General features: G+C 42.2%; 1 protein-coding gene across 1 annotated transcript in view; it reads right to left on the minus strand.

Moving 5' to 3' along the window:
• Positions 1–361: 361 nt before the first annotated feature.
• The window catches only part of PANX1 (pannexin 1), a 45,256-nt gene continuing 33,365 nt past the window's right edge, over positions 362–12,252 (minus strand). Inside the window, exons 3-5 of the mRNA XM_019737564.2 lie at positions 7,705–7,937; positions 6,259–6,917; positions 362–5,432 (exon numbers count right to left, since the gene is read on the minus strand). Coding sequence (XP_019593123.2) covers positions 5,353–5,432; positions 6,259–6,917; positions 7,705–7,937 — 972 coding nt within the window. The 3' untranslated portion in view covers positions 362–5,352. The remainder of the gene's footprint in view (positions 5,433–6,258; positions 6,918–7,704; positions 7,938–12,252) is intronic.

Raw genomic sequence — 12,252 nt, forward strand, 5'->3', positions numbered from 1 at the left:
TACTAAGATTTCTAATGGCTCTGATTTATTACCCACAAGAGTCAATCGTGTTACTTGATCTGGAGAGAGGTGGGCAGGCCAACCTATGTTTGGCAGCATGTAGTCATTATTGCTTTCTCTCCAAGTTCAGGCAAACAAACCTCAACCAGAAAGCATGTGATTTCTGCTTTAGAAATTCCAGAATCTGTGGGTCCATTAATCAAGGCCCTCTTCCTTTAGTTATTGCCAGTTGGATTTTACTAAGTACCGTGGCGCCTACTGAATTTTATGCATCCAGCAGACAGGAATGAACCTCAAGACATTTCAGGACTCATCTTCTGTTACATCTTCCCTGAAGAGAAGGCAAGAAATATTAGGACATTTTTCATTACTCAGAGCAGTTTTATTTAGGACATAATAGTAGAGACCCAAAACATCGTTTCACCTTTAGCTACAGACACCATAGCCCTGATTTTCAGCCTTTCATCCCTTTTCAAACAAAGTCGGCATGATCAGAATGCAGATCTTGGACAAGTGACTTATGTGAAAATATGAAATATAATAGTGATAAGCACCAAACTGCACAGCTATCAAGGTTCTTGAGCTGTTTTTAAGGATCATTTTCTAAACCATGGTATTTTCTCATCCTTTGATTTCTGTGTACTGAAAACCAATCATTCTTACCAAATGACACTGCAAAAAGAACATACATATTTTTCTTTAAAAGTTTTGAAGACATTTAGTCATTAAAAGGAACTTAAATTACACTTAGATGCGCCACTTTACAGAAGAACACCATTAAATTGTAATTATGACGCTTTCAGAAAGCCAACTTGTTACAGAGGAGCTGAGGGCTTCAGTTTTTGCAGGGAACACTGTAGAATTCTGCAAGGATTTTCCTCTTCTGGTGGGCAAGGGGAAAGCACTCAAGGCATGAGAAGCTTTCATAACTTTCAGAAACTTAAAGAACAATTACTGCTCAGACCACATTCTGTAAGTCACAAAGTATTTTTACAGCTAAAAGGAGAACCCCAAACACAATGTATTTCATTTAAAGCAGGCAAGACAAACCAAACACAGGTTAACATCTAATATATTCCATAACTAACACAATATCATCTTTGTCAACCTTTTTTAAAATGTTTCACTTTACTTGTGAAAAGTAGGGCCAAAACGCCAGTGACGGCTAAGGAGGTGCTATTGCATCTCAACGCCCTCAGAAGAAGCCTCAAATACTGTTAATTGTACTTTTCAGTCAACATCCCTTTTCAAGAGGTTATTCTGGGATGTTACCGAGACCAGCACATTTAACATATCAATTTCCCTAATCATTGTGAGGAAACATTGAACTTGTATAGAACTTGGAAAGTGGTCGCGACTTACTCCACAATATAAAGCTCAGAACTGTCAGTACTTATATGTGGAAACCTATTCACCTGCAGATATAGTCCTCTCTCTACCAAGAAGCTAAATGAGCCTCCCCTCCCCTCTCCCGTGGAGAACCATCTGCTTTTTAAAATCAAATCACAGTTGCCAAGAAACTAGGATTTATCATAACAGAGTGTTCATGCATTCAACAAATATTTAAGAATGCCTACTAAATGCCAATCATTGTTTTAGGAGCTTGAGGTACAGTAGTAGATAAACACTCCCACCTGCATGGATCTTCTGTTTACCTTGGACTGACAATAGCGAAATAAACCAAACATGGACCCATTTAAAAAGGTGTGCAACGATCTGCCTTTACGAGATGAACTAATTCTCCCAGGAACAAGGAGCACAGTGCCCTCCTGCCCCACCTCAGCTCACTCTTGGCTATGAGACGAAACTCTGAATCGTTTCTACAAAGGAAACATGAACGTGCAGCAAGACCCACCAATACAACTGGAAGTTTGTAGCTTTCTCCCAGTACAACTACAAAGGAGGACGAAGCATTTTACAAGTGTGATGCCACCCTTCTCTCATTCCAGTGAGGCTACACAGGGACAATGCTTTGGATCTGGAATAAGATCCTGCCCAGTGGCCAGAGAAAGAACAGTGGTCAATACCAACTGCCTGGTCACTTCAGGTGACCACCGCCCGCTCACTTTCTTAACTGATGTTTCCAGTCCGACTCTAGAAAATGAAGTCAGTTACTCAGAAGTTACTTACACTCCACGCAAAAGTAAACATACAGCTGAGACTTACTGTTGGAAGCAGCAGCTTTCCACAAAAGGAGCAGGAGTCTCCATTCTCTGCTGTGCAGCTTGGCTTTCAGCCATGAGAGCACAGCTTAACCTTGGGTGTGAGGGCTATGACAACCCCTGACGGTGTATTTAGTGTTGTGTATACATCTGAAGAGAAGGTCCATAGCTTTAAGAAAATATTTGCAAGGGAGTTTATAACCTCCCAAAAGTTTAAGGACCTCTGCATTGCAGGGTCTCTACCTGTCCCTTGGTAAAATTATACATGCAGCTGGACACTGCAATCAGATGGGTCCCAGTCCCAGACGCAACCCTAGTGTTGTGAGTCTGGTTTAGAGGCCACGTGGTGGTTTACTAGAAAGACACAGGCCAGAGATAAAGTTAAGCAGTACTGCGTCAGGGGTGGGGGTGGGGCGGGGGGAGCTCAGGGGGTTCATTTAAGTCTGTGCTCTTCTAAAAAACAACGAATGACTCCTCATCCTCAGGAATCTGTCTCCTCAGAAGCAGTCCTCCAAGCTAGCAACTCACAGGGTTAACTTTCCTAATGATACTTTTTTCCAAGCCAAAATATATGACCAGACCGCCACAGCAGCCTCCTCCTGGCTTGACAGCGATTCATGGGCAGCTCCATGTGCCCCACGGGCTTTTCCTCCTCACTCCCTGCCCGGTAAGATACAAAAGACAATTGGAGCTCTTACTGTTCAAAATCGCCATCTACATTATGGTTTTGCTCAAGCTTCCACCTGGGGGGTCATGTGGCTAAAGAGCCTCTGGGAAAATCTGTAACTAGAAACTACGGGAAAGAGAAAAACAACATGGTGTTTCCCAGGAACACAGAGAATTTGTTTTGAGCTTTCTGGAAGGGCCTTTATTGTGGCTACTCTTTTTTTTTGGTATCTGCCTGTCTTCGCTGCCTTTTACTGGACTCTGAACTCCTCCAAAGATGGGGACCTGCCTTACTCGTACCTATGAAGCAGTGACTAGTGTGACATCCGGGATGTCACAAACCCTGTCGGAGCTCAAAGTGGAAATGGAGAAATGCACAGAAGCCAAGGACTCCAATTACAACTGTGATGACAGGATCACCCGTGACAGGATATAGGGAGTCCCTGGTCTCCTCAATAACGTGATCTACTTCTACCACTTAGAAATACAAATTGGGGGCAGTTTATAGAGAAGATGAGGCTTTTTGAAAAACAAAAAAAGTATATCATAGAAAAATATATTTCAAAAGTCTTTTCAAATTATAAAAAGTAATGAGTAGAGAGAATTGTGATGGAATATCTCAGATGCAGTGATAAAAATATGTAGCAAAATCGATTATTTAGGTTATTACCATCGCCACTATAATTTAATAGTAATAAATATCATGTAATAATTTAAAGCTCTGCATCCTTGATATTTATTAGCTCTCCGTCTCAGACACCACCATCACAGAAGCACGAGTAAAATCTGCTTTTGTGAATATTCTGAAAGGCAGAGAGCAGCTTATACAACTTTCGTTCTTCACAAAACAGTCATTAGATCAGGTCAACCGCTGTCCGTAAGAGCCATATGCAAACTCTGAGGTTCCTGAGGATTACTCACTTTAGCAATGTGTTAACTTTCTAAGAATAAAATCGGAGAGGTCCACAGATGTCATTTTAAAGAATTGTGTATAAAATGTAAACATAGTTGCAATGTATTTACATGGTCAGAATTGGGAAACGTTTTTATATGTTCTGAATCAGCCTTAAATGTTTATGAAATAATGCTTAGGTGTTGTATTACATACTCATTTGTAACATTTATTCTATAATTCTCCATCAATGCTAGAATATTCCTCCCAAATGGCCCCAATTCTAACATATGATTCTAAATTAAAATGAATTTTTAAAAGATGTGCTTAAATATAAATAAAATAAATTACTAAGTTGTTCTGGCTCCAAGTGCACCATATGGCAGATGTCATTTATATGTTCTGATCGTAATAGGCAAAATATTCTTCACTTTAAGCATTCTGCGTACAGTTAATTTAAGTACCATCCTGTTTTCAAATGCTTTTGATAACAGAGGAATGCTCTGAAGAAAGCCCCTTAGAAAGTGACTGAATGAACCTATTCTGTATGTTCAGAGTTCCCCACTGGGCTCTTTTTGAAGCATTCTTGCTTTAGACTCTAGCTTCAATAAGTTTTCAGTCAGAGCATGCTTGGGCCTGCACCCTTCCTAGCAGAGTGCAACCAACAGTGGTTACAGGAGTTCAGTTAGCCAAGGTAGACAAGTAGCAGTGTGAAGAAGACAACCAGTGTGTGCAAGAACCCAGGACCAGCCTCACTCCCAACTTAGGACAATGGCAAGAGCAGGTCCACCTATGGGGCCACAGCCAGTGAATGTTTTTCTTGTCCAACAGTCATTAGTGCACACAGGTCACTGTAATGCACTGGTCCCACTCTCGGCGGGTGGATCCAGAAAATGGTGAGGCCAAAAAGGAACACCAACAGAGCCATGGATAGGGGGTTCATACCACTATATCCTTGCTGGCGGCTGGGTGGGAGACATAGAAAGCAGGAGCCACACGATCTGCAATCCGCCGTCTGCTTCTCTGCCAACCGCCTTGCCAGCCTAGCCACGGTAGTTATATTAGTGGCCAACGGCTAACCGGTTACAGCTGACGGCCAACTAGTCACAGCTGATGGCCATCTAATAACCGAGCCAGCACCTTTCCACGTGAGGCTGAGAGTCTGGAAACTATTCTCTGGGACTCTGTCCCCACAGTCACTCATATTAAACTGTACCCTGACATGTTTATTATTATTTCATAAAATAAAATTTAAAAATCTTCTGAAGTCCTCGCTTTCCAGTAGCTCTGAGTCTCGTCGCACCATCTGTGCAGAAAGGTGTTTCTTTGAGGCACTAAAAGGGCTACTACTCTTACTTGATCAGTCTTTCCACTTTTCATTTGATAAAGACTTACACACATATACTTGTTGTGATTTACTTATCTCTGCATTGCTTCTCGCAGGAGGTTCATGAACCGTTTTTCCACAACAGTTTGTTGACCATCATTTTCATTAGGGACTCAATAAGACGTGCTCAGTATCTCTACCAAGAACTATTTACGGCGAACCAGCTGAAATCTGACAGAGGCACTTAAGCCAAAATGAATCCCGTGTCACAGAAGTCACAGAGCTGATGTTCAATAAAAAAATCATCAGCAAGAAGAATCCAGAAGTCTCTGTCGAGCGTTCTTCTCTCCATTATTTGCTTTAGCTTCACTGTGTACATTCAAATCTGTCAAAATGGAAAACAAATATTTATGACAGAAGTCACACAGCAGGAACCATCTGCATGAATTAACTTTTGTCGTGGGAGACCCTGCTCGCTGCGCCATTTGTCATGCGGGGCGGCCTGCGGGGTCTCTGCTCCCGCTCCCCACACAAGAACGCAGGATATGGTGAGGCCAAAAAGGAACACCCACAGAGCCATAGGTAGGGGAGTCACACCACTATGGTCTCACTGGAGGCTGGGCCCACCGGATGCGCAACCTGCCGTCAGCCTTTCCGCCAACCAACCGACAACTCTCCTCCACGTGAGGCCGAGAGCCTGTAAACTACTTTCTGGGGCTCTGTCCCCACAACTTTTCATCTGCTTTCGTGTTCTTTACCTTATCAGGTGTTGCTTCTTAGCCAAATTTCAGAGCACAGGGAAGTTAGGTCAGGGCAACAATTAAATCAATAAACTTTCAGTCCTTTTGAAAGAGACAGAATAACAGACAAGGGGATCAAAGGTACAGTGAGAAAAGCCAGTAAACCAAGACAAAAATAAGCAAGAAAGACAGTAAGGAGGAATGGTTGAGCAAGAGGCAGAGTGTGAGCCAGAAGGAGAATGAGAAGAGAGAATAGTCTAGGACAAGTACAGACCCTTTCCTGCTTTGGGAATTTGGGGCAGCCCCAATTCTTTCCTTCTCTCTCCCACTACTGAATGGTTTCACCTGAGACACTAAGAAAATGGTTTAATGCCCAATGGTAGGCGGGGCAGACTGTCAATCATTCATAAAAGGTGGCTGCCAAGGTGCTCTGTGTGTTTCCCTCAGCCAATACCTGAAAGCTAACCCTACCTTTGAGCTCTGCCGTCTGGTTCCCCTGCTCCTCTCGCTTCATCTCCGACTGCTTCAGACTTCTGCCATCAACAACATCGATCTTGATCATGCCGAGGTTAGTCAGGAGAGTCATTGGGTCCGTGCTCTGACCACTGTTTTTAATATTTTCCAGGACCTTAAGACACCTGTATGACTTGAGTTCACTTATATTCTCCTCCAAGAAAAGATTGTAGAGGCTCAAGTCGTTGGACCCTTCAGACTTGAAATGCAGGACATCAAAAGTGGGCAGGATTTCATACACTTTGAGAATATCTGTCTTCTGTCGGTATGGAATAAACAGTGTGTAGACAACCACAGGAATCAGCAGGACATAAACCACGAAGTTAATCAAACTAAGCAACTGGAAGACGCCGACTGCGATGAGTTTGCACTGAATCCGATCGGGGACGGTGCTGTCATTTCTCAGGACCCCCGACTTGATGTTGCAGACAAACTCATCCGAGAGGGTGGAGAGGCTAAAGTAATAGCCCAGGTAGACGCATGCTAACAGTATAATGCTGAGGGTTAGCACCCGGCAGCAGATGTATTTGATAATTAAATTTTTAGAGTTTTTCTTTGTCTTCAAGTACTGCTCCACAATTGGGTACTTGAAATAGCTTTCAGATATCTCCCACAAACTAAAAGGAAAAACAAAAATAATTTAAACCCTCATGAAGATCATTAAGTATTAAAGATGTAAAAACACATTCCACAGTATCACACTGAAAAATCTCAAATGCCCTCCCTCCCTTACTTCTCTACCTATAATTTCATTTGAGTACTAGGGAATAAAATCAGGTTTAAAAAAAAATAAGAGAAGGAAAAGGAATAGTAAAACACTTTTCCCCTTAATATTTTAAAGAAGGTCTAGTTAGTTAAATGAGTCATATTTGTAAATTCTAAGAACAATACCTAGTTAAATAAATTTGATAGTTCCTATTCTGCTTTTTTTTTAAACTACAATTTTCTGCTCAAGTGTGCAGAATAAAGTAAGGAAGAATTTTCCAGCCCAACTAGAACACATATGCTTGCTATAAGCAAGGGGCAGGAGGCAGACATCTCGGTGGGTGTGGACTCAGGATGCTGGGCTGACAGACCTGGTTCAAGTCCCAGCTCACCCACTCGTACTAGCACCGTAACCTGTTACCTCTATCGGAAGTGCATTTTAGAACATGAGACAGTGATGTTTCACTCAACAAGGGAAGGACTCTTGATGTGAGAACAGGTGCTGGGGTATACAGACAGGGGTGAGATTTGGGGAGAGCAGGCCTTCCTGGCTCCCACCGAGTGTCGCCAGGTAGACAACAGCCTCCTACCCCCCATCTACTGGCAATGGAAATTGCAAGCCCAGACGGGCAGGAAAAGGACAGAGGATGTGTAGTGCAAAACCTGACAGGGTACCTGCTGGTTACCCTGCTAAGTTACCTTTGCCCTATGTTCTCATTTGCACTTGGAGCTGGGCAGGCACCATCTCTCAGGTCGGCGTCACGTACGCCATGTACGCTCCTTGCAGCTTTAATTGCGCGGTTGTAAACTTTGTCAAGTTCTTCCATGATGAACTTCAAATCTGAGCAAAGATGTGGAGCGGCTGCAAAACGCCAGAACAGGGACGGCAGGTACAGGAGGATGGCAACCAGTAACAGGATGTAGGGGAAAAACTGAAAAACAAGAGAGCAAATCATGGGATCCAAGGCACGCCATGGATGTCACCTAACTGTGCTAAGTACTACTCTAGTTTTCTCATTTTGAGACAAATGTGTACGCCATAATGCTTATGGAAATCAGGCTCATTACCTAATAACGACTTCTTATGGCTAAATTCATCTGCTCAGGTAATATTTGATACCGCTAACTACTTTTCTCCTCATCCTTAATAGACTTTAATTGGAAATAAGTGGCAAGTACATGGTGACACATGGTGTCTCCTGTCCAATCACAGAAGGAAACAATAAAATAAAATTACTCTCATGTCCTTCAGCATAATCCCTCAACAAAATCCCAATTAAGGAAGAAATAAATGTCACAGTGGCTTCTGCTGGGTTCTTTTTTCTTTTCTTTTTTTTTTTTTAATTGCTATGCTTTTAAGGTCAGGTTTAAAGCTCTTGTTTAGTTTTGTTTTTTCCTCTCTGGAATCTGGGAGAATTACACAGAAATGCTCAAGACACATTAGAAAAATATTTGGTGTCAGTAATCACCCCATCAAACAGCTGAAATAAGCAGTTAAAAATCACAGCATAAGGACCTCCGTGCTGTGACAGCCCTGAGGAGAGCCCAACGCCCTCATTTTCTAGTTGGATAACTCTAAGTCGGGAGAAGCCAACCACATGCGCAACAGTGTCCGAGGGGGGCATCGGATGTGGATGTATGTGCAAAACAAACGAGACGGGGTTCAGAAATCAGAGAGAGCAGAGAGCGCCCTGTTACCAGGTCTGTCGGGTAGTCAGGAAAGGCTTCGCCTGGAGAGGAGAGTCCAGAAGACCACAAACTACAGTCAGTGAAGATCTGAATTTAAGCTCAGCTTAGTGGCCTTGGGCAGGGAGGTCATGGAGCCTCTGACCCTCAGTCTCCGTATCTATGAAATGGTCACGTAATACAGGTGTTACGAAGATTAAATTAGATAATTTATGAACGATGCTTACTTAGCACGGTGACTGGAATGGAATAAGCACTAACACATATCAACTAAAACCAACAAAAGGGCTACCTAGTGGGCATGTTACCCTTAGTCCCCTGACCCTGGCCACGCCTTTACTGATAGCTTCGTTTTACCAGGGGAAAGAGGAGGAAGTCCAGAGCCTAAAGTCGTGCCTTTTCCACCATAATACACTGCAAATTATTTCACTTCTCTGGAAAACTTATTTCCACCTTTGGATCGCTCCCTCTCCATAGTTCCTCAGAGTTATAACAGGAAGAGGCCACCATGACCCTGAGTTCACACAAACCCCCCACCCCACACATCTGAGGGAGCAGGAAGCAGACCCCACACTGGGACTCTCACTATAAACTCAGATGTTCAGAAACACTGCAAAGAGGCTACAGAATGTTCTTGAGTATCCCTCATCCAGGTTTCCCTGTTAGCATCTTATATTCCCATGGTACATTTGTCAAGACTAAGAAACCATCATTGGCACATTATTATGGACTAAGTTCCAGACTTTTCCAGTGTTTCCATTATTGTCTTCTTTCTGTTCCAAGATCCAGTCCAGGATATTCATACACTTAGTTGTCTTATCTCCCTAGTCTCCGTGGTTCTGTGACAGTTCCTGAGTCTTCCCTTGTTTTTCACGGAGAATAATATTTTTAAATGCATAAAATATTTCTTATAGGTTCACATAGGAAATGCATTATTATTGATACATAGTTATTATTAAAAAACAATTTTTATGTGATTCTTTATTAACATATGTCATAGACTCTTAACAGATGGTCTAATAATAGTAACTTCAAAGTAGTGAGGAGGAAACAGTATTCAAAGTTATCTGTGATTTCTGTGTGTGACAAAATCCTAAGTAACACTAATACCACTGTGAATTGTGGCTTACATATATATGTATATATATACACATATATATTATATATATATATATATATATATATATATAATATATATATATATATATATATACACACACACACACAGACATGTACCGGGAGTGCCAAAAAAATGCATACACATTTTAAGAAAGAAAAAAACTGTATTAAAATTGTAATGCTCAATATATACCAATAACAAAAGATGAATACAAATCACGTTTGACTTTGGAAATTGCAAGAGGTGCTCAAAGTGGTTACCATCAGCATCCAGACACTTCTGATTACGGCAAACTACTGCTTGAGTAACACCGACCAAAGTGTCCACTTGTATACATTTTTTTGGCACCCCCGACATATATATATATATATATATATATATATATATATATATATATATATAATTTTAATGTGAAATTTTAGTTAGAAGTGCATAAAAAATAAAGCTGTCATGTTATTTCCTATCCCAGTTCACAAGCGTCCTGATGTCATCATGGATCCTACGTTAGGAATCCCTGCCCCAGAGGAAAGACAGAAATCACACAAATAGCTCTGAACTTCGTAAAGCCCTCTGTATGCAGGGTCTCAGCTCCAGCTCCCCGCACAAGAACGCAGGATATGGTGAGGCCAAAAAGGAACACTCACGGAGCCATAGATAGGGGAGTCATACCAGGATACTCTCACCAGCGGCTGGGCTGGAGACACAGAAAGCAGGAGTCACATGACCCGCAATCCGCCGTCGGCCTCTCAGCCAACCAACCAACCCCCCAACGTAACCACGGTAGTTGTATCAGTGGCCAATGGCTAACTAGTCACAGCTGACGGCTATCTACTACCCAAGCCAGCACCTTTCCACGTGAGGACGAGAGCCTGGAAACTGCTCTCTGGGACTCTGTCCCCACACCCTCTCACCAATACAGCTGCTTCACTTAGGGGTTCTGACATGGGATGGAGTTTCTGAAAATTATTAACCCGGTTTTCAAAGGGCTGCTGCATAATGACACACACACAACAGGCTGTGATGAGATGAATTTTGGTTGCGTAATTCCGAGTTGGGTGCAGTGAGAAGCAGTGTTCCTTCAATCCTTGCCCACTCTGAAGGGTGCCCATTCATATAAAAGTGAAACTGCATGATACAGAGTTTGTGCTGCTTCCATAACAAGGGAGCCGGCCATTTTCTTCGAGAAGCACAGAAGGTACTATTTCTAACTTGGGCTTGTGAAATACTTTATGTCACTTTTGTTTCAAATCTATTTGAATAATAACATTTTCCCTCAAACTGTTCTTCTGCATTAAAAAGTGACTGTTTACAGCCTGGCAATTTTTCTAACACGCCCTCTTGGTATAATAAGGAGTGCCAACGAACAGTTAGGCACAGCTCATTTTAATTAGAAAAATGAATGTTTAAAGGTATTACGTATTGGGTGTTTGCTGTCTCCAAAAATATCCTTGTACCTTGATCACCCCTTTAGAACTGTAGTTGAATGCCCCCATTTCCTGGTTTTCTCCTCAGCTAAACCCCCCTTTTCACCCCATCAAAAATAAAAAGGAGACTTTCAGTGAATCTGTCACAAGGCGATATTAAAATCAATTCAGCTGCAATAGGAATCAAAAAAGCATTAAATTATAGTCCTTAAAATTTTTTATCCAAATAAGGAACATGGGGAAACCGCCGAATTTTACGACTGTACCTGCTGGAACAGCTTTGTTCGTAGCTCTGTCTCCTCCAAATTAGGTGTGAGGTGCTCAGCATCTCTCAAAGCTGTGATTGCACTATTCTGCGTAATGTTCATGGTAGCACTGAGCTCTTCTAGTGACAATGGAGCTTCTGAAAGCAACACGGAACCAAGCAGTTGCACAATTTTCAGCCTATATGCCTTAAAAATTTGTACTTTTTCTGGGAGGGGCTGTAGTTAGAATCATAGAACCTCCCGATGGAAGGAACGTTAGAGGGGATGCGATATGAGTTCCCTCCATGTTCAATCCCCTCCACCTCATCTACGACAAAGAGCTGTCCAATTAGGACTGAAGGACTCCTCCCCTCAAATGTATGAGATCACGTCGTATGGAATTAAGTGCAGATGGGTAAATTCATTCAAAAACATCTCCTGGGCACCTGGCCAGGTGCCAGCCAGAGGGCTGGAAGCCTGGTCCCACAGATGAAGAGTCTGCCCCTCGACCACAGAGGCCAAGTGAGAACACAAGCTAATAATTAAACAATCAAAACAGACAAGTGGTGGGTGCAAGACATGTAGGTTCTAAGTATGGAGAAAATAGAAATGTCCTTGGGGAGGTCAGGGAAGGCTTCGTGAAGGAGGTAACATCTGAGCTATGTTTTAAAGTACAGTGAGGCAAAATACAAAGAAAAGAAAAAAGACATAAAAAACGTAAGATAAAGCATCATTGTATTAAGATATAGCTCAAATTTCACCTTCTCTGCAG

The sequence above is a fragment of the Rhinolophus sinicus genome, linkage group LG06, assembly GCF_036562045.2.
Source record: "Rhinolophus sinicus isolate RSC01 linkage group LG06, ASM3656204v1, whole genome shotgun sequence".
In the NCBI taxonomy this organism is placed as follows: Eukaryota; Metazoa; Chordata; class Mammalia; order Chiroptera; family Rhinolophidae; genus Rhinolophus; species Rhinolophus sinicus.